The 27,495-nt window shown below is 46.6% G+C and overlaps 1 protein-coding gene across 3 annotated transcripts in view; it reads right to left on the bottom strand.

The window, feature by feature from the left end:
- The window catches only part of MGAT5 (alpha-1,6-mannosylglycoprotein 6-beta-N-acetylglucosaminyltransferase), a 103,092-nt gene that overhangs the window by 62,917 nt on the left and 12,680 nt on the right, over positions 1–27,495 (bottom strand). For all 3 annotated transcript variants that reach the window (XM_076060335.1, XM_032944519.2, XM_032944509.2), the window contains exon 2: positions 15,924–16,407. In XM_076060335.1, the coding sequence (XP_075916450.1) occupies positions 15,924–16,161 (238 nt within the window). In that variant the 5' untranslated portion in view covers positions 16,162–16,407. The remainder of the gene's footprint in view (positions 1–15,923; positions 16,408–27,495) is intronic.

Here is a 27,495-nt window from a genome sequence, read left to right as displayed (position 1 = left end):
TATGCCCGTATGCCGCACCGTGAGTATCAGGTCATGGCTGGCTACTCCAGCTTCCCCACGTGGAAAAATATCCAGAAGGCATTATCCCAATGATCCAAGCAGGGCCCTTCCTGAAAAAAAATATCCCGTGAGTGACATTAGACTCTCCCGAGTAAACAAACGACATATATTTACTTTTTGAACTCACACTTTCCCGCCCACACTGAAGCCATCCCCAGAATATATGAATAGAAACGAAGCAGAGGTGAAACTCAAACAGCTGCTGCTGCTACTGCTGGGCAAAAAAATTTGCATGCATGTGTGTGTGTGTGGAAATGTACTCTCCATCTACCCGTGTATGAATATTGTTTTGCTCTGTTTGATTTGGCAATCTCATACACAAACACGAATGGCTCTTTGGCTCACACTCACAATTATTCTCTGTGCCTGCATTCGAATGCATCTAGTCAAGTGTGACAACCTCAAATATCTCTCCACTGCCATCTGTTTCACCGTACGCCCCCTGCATGTCGAACAGAAACGTAACCACGCATCGTTGATTCGTCAAGGAAGGACCGATCCGAGGCTACCGACGTAAACGTCGAATCGTGGGCAGTTAAGAATCGGCTCTTTCCCATTCATACATGTTGCACGTAAATTCGTTCACACGACCCCTGCAGCGAATAGTGGGCGCTACATTCTCCACAATCGAAAAAAATATTACGGACTCCTGGATCGAAAAGTAACGACCTCTGAATCGTAAAAGTTGGTGGAATTACGAGGGGGATGGATCGGTATATGCAGGGGGCTTCACGTCAAAGCATGTGACAGGTGACACTTTGAGCAACGGCCCTTTCTCCACAGCACATAAAATCAAGTTAGTTTTATGCGCCATGAAAAAGGGCCATTGCCCAAAACGTCACCTATTATATATCATTATTTTTAAGGCCACTTGGTTTCAGTGGAGACTATTTTTTGTTATTTTTGCTTGTGCACCACTATCAACGCAGCAGCAGCATCATCAATTTTTTTTTCATCTAGATCTGTCCCGCTTCGGCAACCTGTAAAATGCACCCGGCACACAACATCAAGTATACCTATTGCTGTGCTACTAGTCACGTGCCTACTCCAATTTACCAGCGACCAGGAAAATATAGTAAATGGGTCGCCACTGAACAGAGCTCAGCTCAATGGGCATTACCCAAAATAAACTAATGGACCGACTGGTTACAGGCCTCATGGTCACTTTGGCCAGCAAGGCAGCTGAACTCTCCTCTGTAATGTGCTGCATTGGCCTCTCTACGGCCGTACCGATGTCACGTGCAGCCTTGGCTCTCTGTTCGGCGAAGCAAGCAACCGGCACGTGACGGACCATCGACTCGTACAAGACGGCCAACGCTTCGTTTCCTAGCGTGGGTGGCGAACGACTCTCGGTCGCGCGTCCGGTCGCCCGCTCGCCTTTCCCAACCGGCGGGGGCTCTGCCTGCCGCGCACGGCGGCAGCGAGCGGGGCGGTGCTCGGCATTCCTATGCGGAGCGCGTATTCGGCGCACGGAGGGGCAGACGCGCGCAGGCTCGCCGCCACCACCGTGAGAGATCAGAAGAAAGGTTCCCTTCAGCCAGGCCCGAAGGTTACTAGGCAACCCTAAGTCGGGCAGCCAAGGCCAGCCCAAGTTGAGAAATGGAGAGATGGATAGGAGGACGGGGGAGGAGGATGGAGGCGCAGGAGACCGGCGGGAGGGGCCGTGGCGGGGAAGGAGGGAGAAGCGGAGAGGGAGGATGATGTAAGGAGTGGTGGTGGTCACTGGGCGTTTCACAGCTGAAGAACTGGACATTCCGCTTCATGCCCAACGAGCCGGGTATTGTGCATCGGCTCCTCTTGCATTACCGCCAACATGTCTGTGCAAGACACATCTCAGACAACATGTTTTACACGCACGCATGCACCCCATGCGTGCGTGTGTGTAGACATGCACGCATGCACACACTTGACAAGTTTTGTGTTCACAAGCCTCTAAAAACGAGTGTCAAATTCCGCCGAGATCAAGCTGTACATCCATGTATCCACTTACAACATGTGTTTGCCCTTTGCGCTCATAAGCAACACAAAACTTTGCTAATTTAAAACTAAATTACGAGGCACTCAATGATTCGCTCTCCCGGAAATTCGTTGAATTGTCAAGTTTCAGGCCTGAGAATTTCAGTCAGCTCAAGGGCGATTGTTGTGCCATTGTGTAGCAAGTCAATCCTAGTGGCTGCAGGGGTCACATGAGCCAAGGGTACACAACATATACAAACCACGAATAATTAATCCTTACACGTAAAATTTGAAGCGCGTACATCAAGTGCAAGAATCGATTTTAAATCGACGAATCGATGCACAGCTACACGCCCAGTAATTAAAGTGCTGGTAAATGCATATTCAACCGTTTAAAGCGTTACACCTATTGATTCCAGTTGACGCGTCTCGATTCCCCATTAAATAACGATCGCCATGGAGATATGCAGCTTCGCCATCCATTTCGGCAGGATAACACAAAATCGTGCGCTCGTCCGTTCGCAACGTACGCTCACAGCACGACTCTCGGGATTTCACCCGCTTAAACAAATAAGTGCAAGAAATAAACTTGAATGTTAATGCATAAAGAATCACATTAAAAAAACTTAAATAATAAAATTTGCATAACCCACAAAACCACACCTGCCGAGTTACAATTGATAAACCCGTTTTAAATCACAGGTGGAGGAGGTTGTTTGCAGCCTGGATTTGGATGCAGGGGCTCAGCGATATTGGCTCCGTGCTCGATACGGCCAAGGATACACCACCTAATCGCCATGGAAGCATCCCCATTTGATCAGATCTCAGAAGCTAAGCAGAGGTGCGAGCCTGCTTCATAGTTGGCTGGGAGACTGCCGAGGAATACCAGCTGATGCAGGCTTGGGCTGCGAGGTGGCCAGGAGAAGCAAGCGCCCTGGGTCTTGAATCTGCAGAGCTTTGAGCGTAATCTCCTCCAGGACAAGTTCTCTACGGATACTCCAATGTTCTCCCACAAAAGCAAATATCACTCATTCGCGTAATTAATTATCCAAACATCCCAACGAAGGACCCCACTGAACAACGAGGCGAGGCTTTCCGTAAGTCAAAGAGCATTTTTTAAAATTTTATTTTATTGAGGCAATGCGCGGTGGCCTGTTTGTACGTCACGTTGTGACGCACGTACACACCATCAACATGAACCAAACCTGTTTCGAAAAGCAAGGGGATAGAAAAACGGGGGGAGGGGCGGACACCCGACCCCAGAAGGGGTCCCAGCAAAAGGGGTATGGGGAAGTTATTTAAAGGTAGAGACGATGACAAGGGAAGGGGATAACCAAATTAACAGCATTATTATTATTGGTTGTTATTATTACTCCTGCCAAAGCTCGCAGGCTGCAATATTAAACGGCAAACGCGACCGCACACCTTGCTGCGCGAAATGGCAGGTGTGCAGTTGTGATCGCACCCACGGGGGTAATGTACCATCTGGAGAAGGGGGGGGGGCTCTCATTTCCGTCTTCACAATCGTTCCCAGGGATAGATCCGTGCCGACGGCAAAGGACGCGCAATCCTCATAGCAAGACGCGTGTTCGTGCGCACACTCAACAGCAGTGGTGATTTTCTGAACCGGTCCCGGGCCTGCCCGAGGTAACGCCTCAACACCTCAGCATTAAAATGAGTAACTGGTGTGATGTGTAAACATTGCCACGAGGGATACAAAGGCGTCCGGGCGAGGTGCTGACCACCTAACCTGCTCGTGATCCGTGCCGGCCTTTGTCGCACAGCACCTTGGCCCAGCGGTCTGGTAAAGGCTACATGGGGGGTGTTTGTCTTTGAGTATATAAAAATTATGAAACTGCATTCACACGTTAAATTATTAGTTTTTTTTATTCAGCCCCCACCTCCAGAAATGTAATGAATTGTCATAATACCGCTCACCCCCCCCGCCACCGCTCCCCTCTCGTCGTTTTTATCCCCTCATCTGTTGGTTCTTACTTGTCCGGTCTTACAGAGTAGACATCATCATGATGGGGGGAGGGGGATCCTATTATCCGCGATTATTGGCAATGCGCTGCTTATAATCAGAGTGAAAGCAACGGGTGTTAATGATCGACTCGGAGGCAATAAGGAAGCTCCATTGGTCAATGCAGGGGACGCAGATAAAAGGAAAGGCGGTTAAAGTGAGTGGATAAGAGAAGTTTCGCTCTACATACAACGATCCCTCATGCAACCTTCACGGCTCCACTCCCGATGGTGACCACACTGCGCCGGGAGGGCATCGGAGGTCGAGCCAACCCAGAGCAAACCCCAGGTCAAGTCCTGAGGTCAAATGGCGATGGTTTTGTGCACCACGGCCAGCAAACGGGCCGCTGGGATCGTAGCGCAGAGAGGAAACGGGGAGGCGCCCGAGAGGATGACCACAGAGAGAGGTGGCACGACGGACAATGTCGGGAGGCCTTCATCCAGCAGCGGATTGAACATGACTGACAATGACCATGGGAAAACCACGTGTCGCTCACAACTTGCATGCGAGGAATGTGTAGAGTAGGATGCGATGAGCTGTCAAGACTCAGGGAAGGGATTACATTCAAGAAAAAATATTTAAAAAATATATATTTGCTTTGGTGTCATTTGAACAGTTTGCTTAGTATTAGGTGTCTCGTAACGGTGTCGTTTGTGCCATGAAAACCAGGGTGACTTTTGCGTATGATTTGCATGAATCACGTAACCGAATCTTACAAGCTCAAGTGAGTGCATGCACCAGTTATTGTTAGACTAAGTTTGGACAGATTGATCACTATACACCTACAATGGACTCAATATGCATACCTGTCTACCCATATGGTTTACCCGTATTCTTGTACAGAAAAATTTAGTTTTCAGGTCCATACGGCATGAAGCCGTTTCACTATGGGCAAATATTTGTTTTGTATATTTGTTCGTGTTTCTCCCTTCGTGATGGGGACTTTATAGGATGAATGTAATAAGGTAAGCACTGATATAGGGTTGACAGGTATGAATATGATACACTGCGCATGCACACCAACATAGCACGATACATTTACAGCAGAGTCACCCCTGTGGATGTTGTCTCAAGCAGAATGCAGAATGACAGCAACGGAGCACCAGTGCAAAAGCTCCACCGCACTGCACGACGAAGCAGACTACTTTCATTTGTCCATAAGAGGTTTTTGGGAGGGTTAGATCACGTAAATATATAAATGTTGTGTCGTTTAAACCCGCCACCACCCGACACAGCCAACTAGTAAGGTGTGTCACGTAAACAGAACGTGGCCAATTCGTCACTAGTACAGCGCTAACCGGTGTGTTGGAGAGCCAAGCCACAACATTTACCATCTGAGCACGACGTTTCGACAGTAATTAAAACTAGCTTCATCAGGCGACAGCCAGAGTTGAGAAGTCCAACTGTTTAGTTCCTTATATTACCGTTGGTAGGGCTATTTTAATAAACACAATGGACAGGAAGGACAAGTTCAAAGGGCTCGCATAATGCACATGCATCATGTACTTTGCCTCAGTAATCGCCCCCCTCACATTGTGCAAGAGCGCAGAAGCGTGGTCACCACATCTACATAAGGAACGAAACAGTAAGACTTCTACACACATCTGGCTGTCGCCTGATGAAGCTAGTTGTAATTACTGGCGAAACGTCGTGCTCAGATGGTAAATGTTGTGGCTTGGCTCTCCAACACACGGGTTAGTGCTGTACTAGTGACGAATTGGCCACGTTCTGTTTACGTGACAACCCTTACTAGTTGACTGTGTCGGGTGGTGGCGGATTTGAACAACACATTTATATATTTATGCGATCTAACCCAAAAACCTCTATTATGGATGATATTGGTCGCGAAAACCTTCGTGTTAAACTACTTCCCTTTGATTGCTGGCTGCCGACAACACCCTGCTGGGAGCGATATCGGAGAGTCTGAGGGACTGCCTCTCACTACTCGCCATGTCACGAATCCACGCTGACCAGCATGGTCTTCATACAGTAGAGGATTGACCAAAGGTTTGTTAGATGACTCTAAATAATGGTTTACATATTACCCGAACGTCGTATTTATTGTGACTGAAAACGAAAAACAAATATTTTTCGTCAGCATGTCCGCCAGAATGTAAATACCCACGATTTGTTTCTCAAAAGCCACCAGCATGATAATGGCATGAGCACATGTTTTATTCAGAACAATATCCCCGGTTGCTGGGAAATGAAAGAAACTCAAGTGATGTGCATCGCGAGAGATCTCCAGTACCGATCACGCTTTACGATTTTAATATCTGTTAAATAGGCATACAAATAAATAATTGAACCCAAAAGATGAACCATTGAAGTGTGTCTATATTCCTCACAACACAAGCGTCCTTTTGTTTCAAAGAGCAGGCTCGCTCGCAGAAGCATTCCGAGGATAAGAAAGTAAATTATACTCGCTACTGTAAAAGTTACAATGAAAGAAAATAATGCACATGCATGGATTCCATGACAAAAAGCGTTTGTCCTAGTCAACAATAATGACATTAAATTACAAGCAGCACAATAACATAACCTCGCATGGCAAACGACCGGTTCAGGTATCACTCGCCACTGGTGATAGCCGTGGCTGGGATTCGAATTGGGGTAACCCAGTTTCAGAGCGTAGTATGTAAACCACTGTGCCAATGCTCCTCACAGCCACCCACGCACCTGGATACATTCAAGTGCTCAAGGTAATGGAACCCATCGAGTCCTCAGTGGCCTGCGACGCATCCACGCGTGCCCCCGCCACCCCCTGCTCGCTGTCGCCTCCGCCGCGGTTAAACCCGGCCGCCACCGATGCCCTAGGAGCCCAGGCGGGCCCCGTCCCTTTGTGCTGGGGCTGCCACCGTCTGTGCGACGTTGGCAGCCGTAGCTGGCAGCCCTCGCGGCCCCGTCGATTCACACACGCACCCACGCACGCACACTACGAAATCCGGCTGTGGCTCTGGACAAGAACCAAGTTCCCTATCTGGCACTTGGGAGTTTCCATGTATTTCTTAATTTGCCACCGACTGTACAAACATTACGGAATTCTGCTCAATTATTTTCCCGAGTCGATTCCTCCTCTTGCCTCCCTTTCCTGCATTATCTTCCCAATCTGTACTTCGCTTGATACCACCGACCCATGCAACACCTTCGACTTAGCTTTTTGCTCCTGTCTCAGAGGCGAGCTTGTACGTTACCTGCTGTGTGTAATGGTCCTGATCCTATCCTCTTGTACGAAACGGATAAACTGCGGTAGATAGCCACAGCTCAAGGATTGGAACTAACCAACAGAATGCCTCCGCAAACTCGACATCAACATCAACACATCGCTCACCAACTTCCCCTTCGGTGCGATAGGATTGTACATTCACTTTAAAACACGTACGCTTGACAGAGGATGGTCACGTAAGCAGGCACGGAGCGAAACTGCATGGACACGTCTACTTGATCTCCCACACGCACCATAGCCCGTAACGTGGCCAGCCCCGTTGACATGTTGGATGAGATGCAGGTTTGTCAATTGTTTCGTGAAAAAGAACAGGCAGCAGATAACAGCGATCGCTTTCCCACCAAGATTGAGCACGAATTGACCCCATGCTCATGAGCAGCCAATGAAACCGCACCACGCGCACCGCTCGACGTAGCTTGGATCGAGCCTTCAGCGGTCCCAGCACCTGCTTGTTCACCTCGAGAAACGGGGCACGAGATCTTTGTCTCGCCTCGGACACTCTTTGCTCCTTTGTTCCGCTGTGCTCAGGCGTTCAGCTTGACAGCATCGCAGGGCCGATATTAAATGGCAACAGCTTGAACGAAGATAATTTCCCAACATGAGGCACACACGTGATTGCACATAACCGTCATAAGCACGAGGTCACATCCATACAGCAAATGAGGCCTTTGAGCACTCACGCCATGGATATTTGCACCCCACGTTGAATATTACATGAATCGTGGTCGTAACATACAGTCTGAGTGCCATAAATTGTGTTCATTGCAAGAAGGCATTTTTATGCTTCTGAATCTCTGTTGCTTAGAAAGTATTTTGTTAGCTTTAAAAATAATAACATGTGTACACACAGACAGAGGGGAAACGTGTGATGTATACTAATTGTTATAGGTATGCATGTCTAGGCACTAAAGACAAACTTAACCCTGCGTTATAATTTAAAGTTCTTATGTACGGAAATGTATTAGGATGACTCAAATCAACAACAGGAAAACTGACAAACCTCATAGAGAATTGTGATCATCATCATCATCATCAGCCATGATCAATCCACCGCTTAATGAAGGCCTCCTCCAGTAGTCTCCACCTTCAACGATTTAACAAACCATCTTAGAGCACAGCTGCACACGAGCCGGATCCATCGCTCCACCTCCTCGGCTGCAGCTCGCTCGCTCATCATTCTAGATCATCCGGGGGGACTTCTCTTTATGTTATGAACGTTGTGTCATTAATGAGACTGTGTGCGGTATTCCCTCAATATTCGCGTCGAGGGATACGTTCCGGAGATGCTCATTAACAGCAAAATTCACGGACAATGATATTTGAATAAAGTACCTTAAACAAATACGCCACTTAGCCTTCCCTCTCATCACTTTCTCGCATTACATTCCCTCTCGTCACTCTCTCTCTCGATGCAGTCGTGTAGAGTTGCAGATGCCATTTGCGGATAGCCAAAATCGCGGATGGTGAGTCCAGGAATAACGAGGGGACACTGGATGGCGAGTCCGGGAATAACGAGGGGATACTGGATGGCGAGTCCGGGAATAATGAGAGAATACTAGATGGCGAGTCCGGGAATAACGAGGGGACACTGGATGGCGAGTCCGGAAATGGCGAGTCCGGGAATAACGAGGCGATACTGGATGGCGAGTCCGGGAATAACGATGGGATACTGGATGGCGAGTCCGGGAATAACGAGGGGACACTGGATGGTGAGTCCAGGAATAACGAGGCGATACTGGATGGCGAGTCCGGGAATAACGATGGGACACTGGATGGTGAGTCCAGGAATAACGAGGCGATACTGTGTGCGCTCTCTAATCCATCGTCTTCCTCTTTCCGTTTCCCAATGTAATCCTGGGCGTACCTCAGGAATTAAAAAAAAATACGAATCCTAATTAGAAACACTTCCATTCGTTTAGCGATGTACTCGATGGCATGGTATTGAATGCGAGATACTTCCCCCTAACATTTATCATTAAGCAAAAAAATAAAAAAGTTATTCAATTACGGTTTTAGTTTAAACAACTTTCTTGGCATGTGTGGAATACCAATTAACAATTGCTTGACTGAACGTCGTCGATGTATACATCGCACTTCAGAAGTGCCAAGTAAACACTCGCACTAATTGGTTAAGCGAGAATTTATATGCGTACGCACGGGCTGGTGATCGCACGGCAGCGTTGTGAGTAGCAAGCGCTGGAACAATTGAACTCCCAACAAATTGTCACAATTCAACATCGAGATCCGATTCTTGTTTTAACACCACGGCGAATTGATAAACGTCTCGAGCGGCCGCGGGGGGACGGGGGAGCAATGTGAACTCGCTACATGTGAGGAGCATGGATGGAAGGATTTTAAATTGCTCGCTATCTGACAAAATGGTGCGTTTCAAGGTCGCGATTCGACTCGAGACTTGGTTCTTTGTTAACATTGCTGTGGTGTGAATCCAAGACATACGAGGCATATGCATTGATAAGAACACATTATTCTTTACACCCTGGATTCAATGCATGCATCAGGAGAGATTAGAACATTGCATTAATCTATGAACCCGGAGCATGGTTCGACCTCTGGTGCCAAAGCATCCACATGTGCGCACCTGGCATGGAAAAACAAGGATGGTGCATTCACATACACTCAATCGGGCAAACACAAAGATCCTCCTTTATAGCCTTTATAGCCTGTGGGGGCATGCTCTGTGAGCTAGCACCGATGAAAGCCAATAAGGCATATGACGGGGTAGGTGACCAGCACTATGCCCAGCTGCCATTGTCTCCCCACTAATGTATACAAACTGCGTCAGATACTCAATTAAGGCTCAGTCGACCTAGGAGAGGCCTAGAACCAGTTCAAACAGTCACCACTGTTAATGGTTCTAAGCGGGAATCGAATTCAAGTCACTGGGTTCGTACCGCAGCACACTAACCACTACACTTCCACTCCCCAGATTCAATCAGGCACACACACAATAACAGTATTCTTATTCCAAACCGCACAGACCATAGTTTGATGTATTAGGTGATGTGGCAGTGGAGAGAAACCTATTAAGAAGGCTGTTAGGAGACTCTCTAAGAGGTTATGGGGACATCTCACGACCCCTTACCTGCAATCATGACTCCGTTCCAAGAATCAAATACGATTCGTGATGGAATCAGAATTATGGAATCATGTTGGGGACGGGCCACGGTTGTTTCTACTACTCACAAGCCACCTATTCCAGTCCATCAGCAGCCCGGACAATATTCCGTGAGGAATCCAGCCCTGCTTTTGACTATATTGTAGAAGACTTCAGTATGATGACCCATGAGTTGATCGATTAATGTATATTCTTAAACTCACAATTGTATTTGTAATCAACTACTTTTTTCATTCCCACATGTTGTATGCAAATCGTACCAAGTTGTAAGTGGCACAGCAGTAATACGTTTTCAAAGCGCATCTGCCAGAATACAATTGCAGCACTTGAATCTATCACACATTCAATCTGTCGTGGGCCTAAACATTCCTCCGGCTCCGCTGGGAGGAAGCGTGCTGTGGACGGTGCTTACAGGGGAGCGTGCACGCGTAATACACTCCTGCCCGGCAAGGAAGGCCGTGCTGTGGGGCCATCGGGAACACGCTGAACACGCTGCACTCGCTGCAATCACTCTAACAAACAACCAGTTATTTTGCCTGCTCAGGATACATCTCGCACGCTCTCGTTTCATCATCCCTGCTATGAAGAATAAACATTTCGGACAATGCTGCTTTGTGCGCTGTTGAAATGGTAAATATGCGCCATTTCAAACCTAGCTGCATTGTACATTTGAAACTAGTTTATAAATATAATAAATAAATATACAATATGGTTTAATGTATTGGGAGGAAACGGTGGAGAAGTGGTTAGCGCATTGCACTATGAACCCAGGGATATGAGTTTGATATCATCAGCCACGGATAGCCGAACCAGGGTTGGTTGTCGCCTTCAACAATCCGCACTGACCAGCAAGGTGAAGTATGGTCAAACAACCCACATGGCCAGCACAGCTTGGGGAGACATTTATCCAGCACTGGACCGACAAAGAACTGCAAATTATTTAGACCTCTTCCGAGAAACGTGTAATCCAAGCAGTCTAATCTGATAAACTCAAGCTACGTTGTTGACACTAAATTATTTATAAATTGAATCGGATCTATTGGCCCATTACTGTTGAAGAAGAAAAGCCATTAAGTACTATCCCAGTAACAATCCAACGTTGAGCCAACTTTGCATGTTTACTGTGACACTACACATGCCTTGCATGTTTGCGTAATCATTTAAAAAAACAAACAAGGTGCAAAACCTGCAGAGAGAAGACGAATGAAAAGGCACAAGGCCCTGCACAAATAGAGCTCAAGGCACGGCCGGCGTTGTTTCACGCGCAGGCCGGCATTGTTTCACGCGCAGGCCGGAGTTTTTACACACTAGGCCGGCGTAGAATAATCGCCGACACCGCACCTGGCAGAGTGCTCCCTTACCGTGGTTTTACTCGAGTGGGAGCAAGAACTCCGATTGAATTGCAGCTCCGGTTGGCACAGCACAATTTATAGCCCGATGCGTGAAATCTATTTACGTGCGTGGATGTACAACGTTGCAGTTCTATTCCTGTATTTGAAACAAAAAAATAATAAACACATGCAGCCGGGGCTAGCGGCGGCGTGGTGTTTAGCATCCTTGCGTTAGGAGACCAGAGACCGGACAAACTGGGACTTGGGTCCCCCCCAATTCACAAACCTCCACTGGCCAAATGGTGAAATATGGTCAAGGCAACCCCATGACCAATGCAGTATGGGAAGGACTTCATCTGGAGTTGAATTCACCAAGGACTGTAAATTATTACGCAACATGTAGGCCTCTCTTCCAAGACACTTGACGCTACAGTGGTCTGATGTGTGTCTATACTTAAATGAAGGCTGCGTGTTGCTCATTAGCACTCGTTACCCTGAGACAGCGGTGGAAATTCCACATTCCCATGGCGGTGATCCCAGTTCTTCATTTGGACCAGCACAGAAATCTTCACGGTACGAATTTGATCAACCTCAGGTGTTTATAATAAACTTTGGGGAAGGGCGGGAGAGGTGACAGTCATCTTTACAGCTGCCATACTTCAATTTTACAGCTCTGTCAACCCACTGCTGGATGATGGGACTCCTCGTGCCATATGTCTCTCGTTCATAATTTACCACGCCGGTCAGAAAGGGCCGGGTGCAGGTTGGTGGGAGGTCCAGAACCGACCCAGATATCATTCACAAATAATATTTGTCATGGCCAGAAACCACACTTCTATTGAAGCAAATCCTATGGTGATGCTGCATTGGCAGTTGTGCACAAGCACAATGAACACAACAACTCGCTTTCATCTATAATGAACAAGGGCCATTGCCCGCAATGCCGCCTATTATATTTATTTTTCCTTTTCATGGACCCGGTGTTATTGCGTGCACCACCAAAGGCTGTTATACTCCACAAGCAAAGCCAAAACAGGGCATAGGGTAGAGAATAACGAAGAACAATGAATAACCTGGCGGCGCATCTCGCGGAGCAAGCGAGAGGCCAGCGCAGGGGCAGCAGTGTTTCCCAGCGCTCGCTCCCTCGGTTCTCTTCCCTTTCGCAGCGTCACGTCAACAGGCCCCGGACGGCAATTATTTTACCAACAAGATTTTCCCCGAGCAGGGAGGTGTCAGAAAAGTGATTTTATGGTTGTCACCTGCTGATGATCGTTGGCAAATTGTGTCGTTAAATATAGTCACTGCCGTCTCAAGACAACGCGGCACAAAAAATTTGCACAGCGGGCGCGCGCACACACACGCATACAATTATTCACAATCACAACTCGCAGCGACTTTGTCAATCGACTGTTGAATGAAGGCCTCTCGTTGCCAAGCCGTCATGGGGATTGTTTGACCATGCTTCACCACGCTGCTCAGTATGGAATAGGGAAGGGGGCGAGAGGGCGGGGGGGAAACGATGGGTGCTTAAGACGGAATTCGGATATTTCTCGCCATGGACATTGGCCGTGGCGAGGAATCGCATTCAGGTTGCCGGTTTCAAAGCGCAGTATATTATGCCAACCACTGAATCAACGGTCCAACCGATACACTATTCATACATGTAAAATTCACACTTGTAATAATGTCATACTTAATCATATAATACCGTCCCCTTCGAGTTGTTGAATCGCACGAATGCGACCTCCATCTCTAAACGCTGTACAAATTGGAGTAGACGCACATCGAAGCGACATGGTAGAATTTGCTTCCCCTTGTGGGTGGCAGTGAAGAGTCGACGGCTTCCGGGCAAGGGGGGAATGCAGGCGGCACGGCAGCGACGTGAATGCGAGCGATTCAGAGGGAGCGAGAGGCAGCAATTTGCGCACAACACTTGTAAAGGGGTCATCTTGTTCCTTAACAGCACCCAAACAAAATCTTGAACGTGCACCAGCCAGAGGGGTAAACTTCACCGGCTGAACTCCAGTGAAAACGCAATCGCTCTAGATTTCTTCCGCACCAAATTGTATAACCAATCCGAGCGTGATTTCTTTACAAACATTTATATTTCCGTCCCCATCTAAATCTTAAACTGCACCGTATAATTAAATGCTTGCCGAGGTGAAAATAAGTTTAATTCGGTGTGGATTAGCGGTTGACATTTCATCTCATGGAAGGGGTATTGACTGCAAGAGAAAGAGAGGGAAACAAGAGAATGAAGACACGGGGAGCCGGCTGCTTCTTATTGCCCAGAGGGAGCAATTAGCCTGCGATCACGCTGCTCCAGAAGATGGGCAGAGCGCGCGGGTGTGGGTAGAGAAAGCAACGACTGATAAAGGACACGCCTATTTACAAAATGGCACACTTCATAAACATGACAACGAGTGCAATCATCATTGGAACCTCCTTTGCCAGTAGCAAAATATGATAATTGGTTTTATACCCTTTTATCTGGCAACAAAACTGACACCTTTTTTTAAAAGGAGTCATGTTTGCATTGACCATAATACCTGTGGTCGGAATGCAAACAAAAACATAACTCTGATAATATATGCACTGTCCTTGAAATTGATTGGTCCACACCCGAGACAGCTTTTCTTAGAGCCTCGTCTCACATGGTGTTGGACCAGATGACGCCAAAAGGCGCACAACTCAAAGACAATGCACCATCAGAGTATGAGAGCTCGGGGTAAGCATTTACACCTTTGGAACCTCCTTTGCCAGTAGCAAAATATGATAATTGTTTTTTTACCCTTTTATCAGAGTTATGTTTTTGTTTGCATTTCGACCACAGGTATTGTGGTCAATGCAAACATGACTCCTTGTAAAAAAGGTGTCAGTTTTGTTGCCAGATAAAAGGGTAAAAAAGAGTGCAATCATATATATTTTTTTGCGAGCGCGGTTGACAAAAATGGCTCAAGTTAAACCGAGCACCCTGCAGGGGCTTGTGTATTAAAATAAACTAAAGGTTTTACAGCTCGCAATTATAGAGGTCATCGCGAGCGGAGGCGAGCTCGCGGTGGGCGCTCTGCCCACGATCGCTGTCGGCGTCATCGTCGTCACGTTTACAGATCTCCTTCAACGCGAAGCGACAGCGCTATCGCTTTGCCTAGGGCAGGCCCAGTTTCTCTCACTCTCAACGGTCGGATGGCCTTGTATGGAAGAGTTCAATGGGCATTCCAAGACGTTTGGAAATAACTTCAAAGCGTTCGGCGAGAGGACAAAACGGGGCTTTCGGTCTGCGACTTTTCTAACTCGTATCAGACGACACGTTACTCTGTTTGCATCGGGCCGTAAACGCCGCACGGTACGCAAAGTGCGCGTTAAGACGCGAGCATAAAACGGGAAATAAAAACGTTCAAGTCTTTGGCACAAAGGGAAACAAAGGAGAACTTCATCTCGCGTTTAATAAGGTCACGACTCCAGCATTAACATTCCAACGCGTGACTATTTTCAGCCGTTTCAGTCGATCGCCCACTGCTGACGCTCGCAGTTAATTGGGCAGGAAAAGAGCACGGAAAAAAACAACAACAAAGGAAATGCAAATCAATCGATTCGACACGAGTGATCTAGCATCAACAATTTCAATAGTGAATCAATGCCTCGGCTTGTTATGGAAGAATGCAGGGAATTGGTGATTCACTTTATTGCACAGATACCATTTTCTTTCATTACTCTAGGCCGGGTCAGCAAAAATCGTTAGCTGCAAATGTAATAACATTGCCGATAATTATCAACAAATTACACACAATTCAAATGTTATTTTGAAAACCGTAGCCACTAACATATTGGTATAATCTCACACACAGACACAGCCCCGCTAATAGTCTTCATGGACCATTGTAGCAAGCTCCGTTAGCGAACACTTATTAAGACCTGAACAGCGCTAGAGGGAGCGTTGTGGCCATCACCAAATCCAGCCACCTAACTCTGCCCTGTGGTGATGTGTACACACAACACCACGACCTAGAGGAGGCCCACGACTGGTGGTTCCGATTCTTTCCACCGACGATCCCAGGTTGCCAGGCTCACAGCACACGCTTACCCTCTGTGCACCGCGGCTAACCCCCTGATATAGCGAACGGACGGAAACGCCCTCAAACGCGCGCTCGCACACGTGCAATCATTCGGTCCCGCAGACTCGGCACTCACCGTATCCTGTGGCCGTGCCGGCGTAGGGCCCGTCCACCGTGCTGCGCGTCTCCTCGGCAAGCCTCTTCACGTACTGCTTGCTGAGCTGCAGGATCTGCTCCTGGAGCTCAGCGCTGGTGGGCCGGTGCGCCGAGTGCTGCTGGATCGTGAAGTGCAGCAGCATCATCCCCCAGATGAAGCCGAAGGTGACCAGGAAGAAGCCCAGTTTGTGAGAAGACAACTTGCGCCAGGGAAACATCGCGCCTCGGATCGATCCCCTCCCGGCGGCTGGGAGGCGCCGCTGCCGACACGGGCTGGGGTTTTATTTAGATTTTTTCTCTCCTCTCGGGAGCGAGCGGGAGGGAGCGAGGGGACGCGTCCTGCCGTCACTGGCGCGACATGACGGCGCTCGACGCCGCCGCCGCTGCCGCCGCCGCCGGGTGTCTTCACAACGAGCGGGCGACGTCTCTCATCTTCGGCGGGTTTGTCTTCAGGGCCGTTCACTCTGAGGGGAGAGAACAGGTCGGGCAGGATTCAGGATGACAAAATAAAAGCTGTGCTCAGAGTCTACAACTTCGTTCAGGACAAATACTAATTTGATTTGAACACAAAGTGAAAACTATTTAAAAACTTAAAAAAACTTTTTTCTGAACAGAAGGTTTTAGGAACCCAAAGCTGGCTTAAATGACCACGGCCAGTGACAAAGATTGTTCTCCTGACATCTCTCGCCATGCCTCACAAGCGACAATATTGGAGGATAAAATGTCGATCCACTGCTGGACGAGGACTTCCTAATTCCATCCCCGGAGTCCTGCGATGTCACTCCAGGGGGATTCATTATATCAGTGAAAGTCCTAAGCCACCGACGTTGCACAGGGCTAATTTCTAATGGACACGAATCGTTGGTGACTTTCCCCAATGCAATACAACGCGATTTATATAGCGATTTCTCAAATGCAACCACACCTGAAAATGCCGTACACAAAGTGGGGATCTTTATTTTGCGGATCGACGCAATCCATCAAATGGCTGCAGAGAAATAGGAAGGCGCTCGAGCCTGGACTTGAACAGGGGGCAGGGAGTGGACAGCTCGGATGGCAGGGGGGTCCAGACAAGGCGCACTGAGAGACGGCCTCTTCATGACAATGCGGGCAACAAACAGTATGGCTAGTGCTGACAACTCCCATCAGACCGGAACAAACGTGCTCATGACTAATGCCAGTGTAGACACACGTGTGATAGCTAGAGGGAAGTTGGTAGCAGGTCATCCTTTGTACAAAAACATGGGGTTGGGTAGGGGGGGGGGGTAAAAATTACTATTTTGTAATGGATTCAGGACTCGCACAACATTTTTCAAATAACCAATAATGGAGGCACAGGATACTGGCAAGGCCAAACAAAGCACACTAAGCAATCATCTAGCGAGGAAAACCAGGATATTGATTATCCGAAACTGGCTTGCTTAGAGGAAGTACATTAGGAGAGATGGAAAAACCAATGAGGCTGTAAGAGTTTACCGCCGGGACATCAGCGTTGCAAAACTCGTGCGCGGAAAAAAATGCAGGGGTTTAATGCTCTCAGAGAACTTTTAAACTGCCCTGTAATTCTATTCTCAAGTATTTGTGCGAGCAGTCCAAATCTCAACGGCGCTGATCGACAATTGCAACATTTCACGGTAAAATCATAACACGTTCAAGAGCACCTGGGCTTTATTGGTGAATCGTTTCAATTAGCTTCCCCACAAACCAAAGTAAATAATGGATGCAAATACAAAACCAACTTGCCATAGATAATCATCAAGAACATTCTTAAACGCTCGCCTGCAGCGTAATCCCCGAAGCCCATTTGCCTCCGATGCCTGAGAAATTGCAGCCTTTTAGGAGATGCCGCTACCATGCGCGTACAAGCACAAGAAATCAATGGCGTTGTAATTGATACTTTTAAATGTGAAATCCATGTGTGTCTGAAAGCTAAACAATCAAAAAAGTGTTCAGCAAAAGTGCAAAGAATTGATATTTTCAGTCTGGTTCGATGGGGATGTGGGGACCGGTCAAAGGTTTAGAAAATAGGATATTGAAAGCGTGCCCAGATGCACTGTTATTATTACTTTATTTTTCGATAGTTTCCTCCAAATGTCAATATTAATTTTATATCATTAGCGCATGAATATCGAGCGAACACGAGCCGAACACTATTTTTTTGGGAATTTCATTCTGAAAACTTTACTGACCATTTATTAAGTCGGTTAATCGCACAAGGAAACACCCCCTGCATCGCGAGTTCCTTACGATGGCAAAAAAGTGGCGCGATTGAAGGCACACGCGCATTGCTTGGAACACCTCCGCAAAAACAGGCGACAGCGTGTGTTTACAAAGGCTCGGCAACAGGAGGGGGGAGCCTTTTTGCAGGAATAATTGCCGATTAAATGGTCGGGGCCCTGCCATTTCACGCAGAATTACCAAAGAGTACTTCTGAATGAGTCGTTTTAGGCCACACAAGGAAGTTCATTGCATCTGCAACCATGCGGATTGCAATACACCTCACAGTTTTGCTCTCGCCTCCAGAACAACCACCAACCGCTGGCATTTTGAAATCTCGATAAGAGCGATTGACTGCTTGTGGCGCACATACGGGGGGGGGGGGGGGGGGGGGCACTCGTGCCAAGTCACCAGTCCATCCGAGGTCCACGCTGTTCAAACACGCCAACGCACAAGCTACTGGAAGGCAGGCAGGCTCCCCGTGCCGTGCGACCACCGATGCAATCAGGTTTCTGTAAGATCGATTCTTCTCAACCCCTTTAATAGAATTTGATGGAAAAGCCAACTGTTCAGGAGTAGAAATGCCTTTCAATTGCATTCAGCATCCTTCACCTAATCAAGTGAAAGCTCGTTGACGTACACTGGACATTTCTGCGAAAGGAGACTTGGGAAACATCAATTGCATAAAAAAAATCTAGGCTGCAAAACAAGAATGCAATGGCGACAGCTTGCAAGTGGTATGAAAGAGACTCTAACCCAGCCTACACACTGGCAATGCACTGTGGCATATTACATCATAGTGCCAAGACTATTGATATTCAACAGGAATACCTTACTTCTAGTATTATGCCTGGTTGCAAAGCATATTGGGAGCTTGTGATATCGAGGTTATTTCTTTATCCAAAGGACTCCTTATTCGTTGAAATTAATTAATTAGTCTCAGAGAAGTTATCTGGGCTCACAAACACGTAGATATATTAGCTGCATGGATAAAGATGAGCTGACACAAGTGAGCAATTGCCAGAGGTTGAAAATGAAAATTAGGCATGCAATGGCCAATGCATCGATCAAAATCGATTTTTACACCCTCGATCGTGCATGCAAGAATCGATTACTTGGGATTGGTGGAAACGAAAAGCTCATTACAATGAGGCTAACGGAGCGAACTAAACCGTACAAAAACGAGACCAATCAGAACGAAAAATGGACAGCAATTGTGAATCCCACTCGTGGCCCTGAGAGATAGTGGGCACAAGTTTACACAGACCCCTAGACTCACAAAGACCCCTAGACTCCACGCACAGAGACAGAATCACACGAAGACCCCTATACTCGCACAGAGACCCCTAGACTCGCACAGACACCTGTCCGTCCTAGACTTATAGTGGACATGAGGCCACGATGTGTTCCACTATTTGTTGCGGTGATTGAGCAGATACTAAACGTGAACCAGACCCATGTTGCTACAGCAAGGCGGCCACCACAACGAGACACATTCTTTAAGACCACGGAGCTCTGCTGATACCACACGCGACAGTCGGGGATACTCCAGTGGTTTATAAAGATAATACGAGAAAACTAAAAATATATTAAAATATCTTAAGCATTTTATGTTCAAACATTCATTCTATGAAATGTAATATAAAACTTGGGTTCATCAACTAGAGATAAGGGATACTCACAATGCAATGATTAACGCTAAGAAGAGGTGTGAATATGTATCATTTAAATAGATTATTCAGTTTGATTCATGTTCCAGAAGTTGGTGCAATATTTAATGGTTTTTCATTTACCACAAAGTTAATAAAGAATTGCCTCTTGAACCATATCATGATCCGGAATCATGATAGGTCATTGAGCCGCGTGTGGACGAGGTGGTGGGGGGGAATGATGGATTCTGCGGGGGTTATGCACATCTATACACCGCTCTAAAATCGGATCAATCCTCCTTCTGTAAATCACGTGACTTGTATGTGGCCACCCCCACTCTGCACCTCTCCCCTCCCCCCGAGAAAACAGACGCTGCTCGCTCATTCTCTCTCCCTCCCTTCCTTCCCCTCTCCGTCATAATCATCATCATCACTCGCTCTCATCCGACAGTCATTCCTTCTCCTACTACTCCTGCTGCTGCTCACCGTGAGCCATGCTCTCTGCTCTGTCCGTCTTGGGGACTCCCATACCGGCCTCCCTACCCTTCTCCACTCATCTTGCACCACCTCCACCCCCTGCTGCTCTTCAACGCAACAGACTCAACTTCCCTTTCCCTGGTGCGGAGCCACGTGTAAAAAAAGTTACATCAAAATTAATTGCAGAAGAGGAGTTTGTTTTCTTTCGAATTGATTTCCAAGAGAGAAGGGAGTGAGGGGTAGATGTCCACAGGGAGAGGGAGAGAGACAGGAATGACTGTACTGCAAACATTCACGAGGATAATTAAAATGCTCATAATGATTTTGACTGCTTCCTGACTTCATGTTTGACTGCTTCCTGACTCATGTTTGTTTTTACACGCACACCAAGGCATGATAGTTTTAAAACAACAATAAAAATGCAGAGCCTTTGGTGTATCAACTGCTTGATGAAGGCCTCCTCTCCACACCAGTTGGGTCACCACGCTAGTTCGTGCGGGTTGGTGAAGTTGGGGGGAGGGGAGGAGGCCTCGGAGCAGTTCAGATATTAATTGCCACTGATGTTAGCCGTGACATTTAATTTAGGCTAATCGGGTTCATAAGCTACAACGCGCTAACCCGCTGCGCCATGATTCCATCCTAAATAATAACCATTAAACAGTTTAAATAAAAACGGTTTTTTTTCTACACAGAGGCAAAAAAGCGAATTCCTAGTATTCAAGGTGTAAAAAGCTGTGAAAACAATTGCTCGATAGACGTGTAAATCTCAACAGGTGTTTGTTGCGCCAAGGATTTCATCTCGCGTTCATACTCGACCTGGCAAATGCACAGTTACTGTTTTGTTATCATCATCTCGGGATGCTTAAGGTAAAACGGAGTACATGCACAGCCATACAACTAGTGCACAGTTGTTTCTCCAACGACAACACCAATTCCGGCCAAAAACGACGGACTAAATTTTCCTTTAATTTAACACCACTCCGTCCGTGAGCTCCCGCTTTGTGTTCGCGCGCTCGGCTCTCGGCAGCGGTGCACAATCGTCCCCCTCTCTGTGCTTCTCAACGTAACCCCCCCCCCCCCCACCATTTTCCGGCGCGTGAACGTAATTCCAGCTGCCCACTCTCAGCACCGGAAAAATGACGCAGGCAGACAGACATCTCACCGCACTCTCGTCACCAGCGAAAATAAACGTGGAGCGTGCATGGGCCCAACCAGCTTCTCTGCTGACATCTGCATTGGCTCCACCCGTTTTGTGCCAGCTGTTTCCCAGACTTCTAAAAAAATGAGAGGCGAGTTTTCTGGAATGGCCAATCCCACACAGGTTACATTGTTGTGGACAGAGGTTCAATTGCTGCATTGGAATTGCAAAACTTATTTAATTAAAAGAAAACAACCAGAGCTCAGGGATGTGCGTGCGTGCTGGAGACGTGGCACAATGGTTACCACACCTGCAACCAGCACTGACCAGCATGGTTAGGTATGGTCAAATAGCACCACTGATACAATATGGGAAGTCCTTCATCCAGCAGTGGATTTACAAGAGGCTGTATGTGGATACAAACTGGAGTTTAAACAGCACTATTCAGTGCGCTCTATTCACACATCACATGTCAAATGCACGGTGATCCATATACAGGGGGATCCATTTATAGATACCACACTAAAATAACAGGGAGGAGACATTATAGAGAAACCAACATCTAACATCAAAGAGTCCACGTCACCCAACAATGTCAATACACTTACTAAATCTAATCACACTCCTACGGAAGATACTGAGCCATCGCTTGACGAATATTCAAACAGCCATTGATAAGAAAGGAGGGGTCATTAGGGTTCAGTGGGGTATCTATAAATAGATCACCCTGTATAATACAGCACTGTCCATCACAGACAACTGTGTTTGCACGTTAGACCCATTTCACTTGTTGGCATGCGTCCCATTTAGTAAAATGTTGGGCAAAAAAGTGTATTGGATGTCTCCATCACCAACAATGGGGCAAACGTCCTAGGTATTGCTTTTCAGTCATTCCCGTCAAAAGGTGTGGCTCATTCTCTCCTCTAAGTGCTGCTGTAACAACACAATGCTCTTTCTCTCAAGAAATGCAAAGCATTTGAGCAGGAGAGAAAATACACGAAGCAAAATTATCTTCAAGGACTATAACAGAAAGTGAATATAAAATTTCAAAAGAAATAATATATATTTTTTAATTGTATTTAAAATATACATTACACCTTTTGAAAAATCAGAAAGAGACCCGCCCGGACAAAGGATACCGGGACACACCCCGGGAGCCAGGCCTATGGGGTGGTGTTTGCCGGCAAGCTCCTGGTGGCCGGGTGACCCACGTAACCCGGTAGGGCCCAGCCCGAAATGGCTACGTGGCACCGTCCTGTGGGCCCCCCATCCACAGGACAAAGAGTGAGGGACGGGTGCGATGCCAGTATGGCAGGGAGAGGGATGGTCTCAGATGGACTGGACCTGGGCAAAGACCCCGGGGACGGCCCAGTACACGCTGGTGGTACTATGTCGCTCAGCTGGCTTGGGAACGCCTGGGAATTCCCCAGGAAGAGCTAGAGTCTGTGTATAGTAGTGTAAAGTATAGTAGTGTAGTGTATAGCAGTGTAGTAGTGTATAGTAACGAAGAGCTAGTTTGTCGCCAGGGTAAGGGAGGTCTGGACCGCCCTACTCAACCTGTTGCCACCGCAACCCTCACCAGGACAAGTGGACTGAGAAACGAACGAACCTATTTAAGATGTCTATCCACAGCTGATGCTGCATCAAATGTTTACCTTAGCCCCTATTGACAGAAGCAAGGCCAAGAGTTTCAGACATCAAATGCAATGTACATTACAGTTTCTTTTCAGTTCAGTTTATTTATTTTGGTATAACCGTGAACCATTCGGCTCTTGAATCGGGTGCAACCACAACAAACAAAAAACACGAACAAGAAAAACATCTTAAAGTGACTATGTGACTGTGCAAACAGAAAATCCATGAAAAAAAAACCAGCAAAATATTCCTGAAAAAAGCACCGTACACCAACGCTGTGTGCAAAAAATCCCAGTGGGATGCAAGTCAAACAACAACAACAACAAAAGCTGGATGGCTGGGATTGCAGTGCAAAGATCCTTCATTGAGCCATAAATTTGAAGCAGGTATTGTTCGCGAGCACCTATTAAGTTCTGAACAGAACCCAAGGGAATAGTATCTATACACCGGGCCACTTTTGTCTCCAATGTCAGAAATATTTACCTAGGGGAAGCTCAGAGCGGATACCACAAGACGGAATATACAAGATAATCTCTCACACTGTCACGTGGGCTGTTTCCATGAAGGCAAAAAAAAGAAAACTTCGCTTATCCACACAACCTTCCAGAATAAGTACAAATTTTCATCCAAAAAATATCCTCCCATCGTTCACCAACATTTCACATTGTGTTTTTCTTTCCACAGCTTAAGGGGGAAAAGGACAGGCGGCTCGGCGAGTAAGCCAGAGCGCGTGTGAATAAACAGGCTTATAGTGCCCGAAAAAACCCAAGAGAATAGCAAATTTGACATTTCAACCACCGGAAACAGTGCTGGCAATTCCACAACCAAAGCACCGTGAATGTGGCCGGACTCGGCAGATGTCGGAAGCTAAGCAGAATGAGACTGGCACACACTCATGATGGTTGAACTGCTGGGAAATATCAGGAGTCGTAGAGGCTTAGTCCAGGCAGCAGTTGGCAGTCCAGATATTACTTACTTAATGCACCAATGTGTGCAGATTTGAGAGTTATCCCCATCAATCATATGCCTGGGTTTCCTTCACAAATTATTATCTACTCCGACTGCCACATAAATGGAATTGGCCAAACATCCCAATGAAAGATTCTCATGAAAACAGTATTAAGACCCAGTGAGAATTTTCTGGATGGCTGATATTAACACTGCACTATTATTCTAACCACCGAATTTACATCAATGGCGCCGTCTCACGTGGTGGTGCTGACTTAATATCCTGAGAGAAACGATGATGGTCATGAGTCCGAGTTTACCGTGGTTAGGATACCAACTCACGAATGAGAAGCCTGCTGCTCTAGAGTTACGAAATACTCACAAACACCCGTAGAATATAATCCTGTACTTTAAAAATGTACAGGCTTTTGTCAATCCACTGCTGTCGTCTTTCCCCCGCACCGCCCATTTGCACGGTTGGCTATGCAGTGCGCAAAATAAGTTCAACATGCATACAGGATGAATGAAGACCTCTCCCTCATGCAGGCATTCTGATTGTTTGACCATACTTCACCATGCTACTCAATGCGGAAGGGCAAGCCCTGGTACCAGCTAATATTTCACTTGCCTCCGCTATTAACCATGGCCTTATCACTGTGGTATACCAGCCTGTGAAATAGTGTGCCATCGTACGTGCTATAAGGTACATTATTGAGCATACGCATCGAGTATTAGCAGTGCCAAATTATTCAGTATACAATGTACGTTATGATGCAGATGTGTGTGGATGAATTGCAAATTGGCATGCACTACCGATGGAGTGAATTGCACAATTTTTTTTCAATCAAGATATTTACCAAGTGGGTGAATTACATAACGTCCTGGTGTTATAATATTACGAACTATATACAGGAGTATTAGTAGTAGTGTGGATGGATGTCACATCGTGAATCAAGAGTGTCACATGTTGTAGTGCACCCTCTGTAATTGTCATGGGTACGGAATCACCGATACTAGGAGCAATACAAGTTAGTACAATGTAGGGATTTGTATGTTATTACGTAGTGATACATGAAGCGTTGACACCGAATGCTAGATCATACACTGCACAGTGAACACATTTTTATGCTGTTAATGCATCGTTTCCTGTTTGTACAAGTTACGTGAAATTACTTTGTCAGCTGAAACATTCCACACAAACATCACTGAGTCGAGACATCCTAACGACGTCTCTAGTGCACTATCCAGTACACACAAACACGTAGTGGTGTATTACTGTGGTGTTAGTGCACTATACACACCAACACATTGTAGTGGTGTATTACTGTGGTGTTAGTCCACTATACACACCAACACATTGTAGTGGTGTGTTACTACGGTGTTAGTGCACTATACACACCAACACATTGTAGTGGTGTATTACTGTGGTGTTAGTGCACTATACACACCAACACATTGTAGTGGTGTGTTACTGCGGTGTTAGTGCACTATACACACCAACACATTGTAGTGGTGTGTTACTGTGGTGTTAGTGCACTATACACACCAACACATTGTAGTGGTGTGTTACTGTGGTGTTAGTGCACTATACACACCAACACATTGTAGTGGTGTATTACTGTGGTGTTAGTGCACTATACACACCAACACATTGTAGTGGTGTGTTACTGTGGTGTTAGTGCACTATACACACCAACACATTGTAGTGGTGTATTACTGTGGTGTTAGTACACTATACACACCAACACATTGTAGTGGTGTATTACTGTGGTGTTAGTGCACTATACACACCAACACATTGTAGTGGTGTGTTACTGCGGTGTTAGTGCACTATACACACCAACACATTGTAGTGGTGTATTACTGCGGTGTTAGTGCACTATACACACCAACACATTGTAGTGGTGTATTACTGCGGTGTTAGTGCACTATACACCAACACATTGTAGTGGTGTATTACTGCGGTGTTAGTGCACTATACACACCAACACCTTGTAGTGGTGTTACTGCGGTGTTAGTGCACTATACACACCAACACATTGTAGTGGTGTATTACTGCGGTGTTAGTGCACTATACACACCAACACATTGTAGTGGTGTATTACTGCTGTGTTAGTGCACTATACACACCAACACATTGTAGTGGTGTGTTACTGCGGTGTTAGTGCACTATACACACCAACACATTGTAGTGGTGTTAGTGCACTATACACACCAACACATTGTGGTGGTGTTAGTGCACTATACACACCAACACCTTGTAGTGGTGTGTTACTGCGGTGTTAGTGCACTATACACACCAACACATTGTAGTGGTGTATTACTGCTGTGTTAGTGCACTATACACACCAACACATTGTAGTGGTGTGTTACTGCGGTGTTAGTGCACTATACAGACCAACACATTGTAGTGGTGTGTTACTGCGGTGTTAGTGCACTATACACACCAACACATTGTAGTGGTGTGTTACTGCGGTGTTAGTGCACTATACACACCAACACATTGTAGTGGTGTGTTACAGCGGTGTTAGTGCACTATACACACCAACACATTGTAGTGGTGTATTACTGCGGTGTTAGTGCATTATACACCCACACATTGTAGTGGTGTGTTACTGCGGTGTTAGTGCACTATACACACCAACACATTGTAGTGGTGTATTACTGTGGTGTTAGTGCACTATACACACCAACACATTGTAGTGGTGTATTACTGTGGTGTTAGTGCACTATACACACCAACACATTGTAGTGGTGTGTTACTACGGTGTTAGTGCACTATACACACCAACACATTGTAGTGGTGTGTTACTGTGGTGTTAGTGCACTATACACCCCAACACATTGTAGTGGTGTGTAACTGTGGTGTTAGTGCACTATACACACCAACACCTTGTAGTGGTGTGTTACTGTGGTGTTAGTGCACTATACACACCAACACATTGTAGTGGTGTTAGTGCACTATACACACCAACACATTGTAGTGGTGTGTTACTGTGGTGTTAGTGCACTATACACACCAACACATTGTAGTGGTGTGTTACTGCGGTGTTAGTGCACTATACACACCAACACATTGTAGTGGTGTATTACTGTGGTGTTAGTGCACTATACACACCAACACATTGTAGTGGTGTATTACTGCGGTGTTAGTGCACTATACACACCAACACATTGTAGTGGTGTGTTACTGTGGTGTTAGTGCACTATACACCAACACATTGTAGTGGTGTGTTACTGCGGTGTTAGTGCACTATACACACCAACACATTGTAGGTGTATTACCGTGCAGACACACACACACAAGACACTTTCGTACCAGAACGATACAATACGCTCGTATATAAAATAATAACACAATGCTGGGGGCGCATGCAGAGCCACCGGTCTATAGCGTAGTATAGACCTACACACTGCGCGTGCTACACACTGCACGGGTTACACACTGCACGGGCTACACACTGCACGGGCTACACACTGCACGGGCT

Source organism: Petromyzon marinus, chromosome 4 (assembly GCF_048934315.1).
Source record: "Petromyzon marinus isolate PM22_M1 ecotype Great Lakes invasive population chromosome 4, UKy_Petmar_22M1.pri1.0, whole genome shotgun sequence".
Taxonomy (NCBI): domain Eukaryota; kingdom Metazoa; phylum Chordata; class Hyperoartia; order Petromyzontiformes; family Petromyzontidae; genus Petromyzon; species Petromyzon marinus.
The sequence above is the reverse complement of the archived record's forward strand: the minus strand, read 5'-3'. Positions and strand labels throughout refer to the sequence as shown.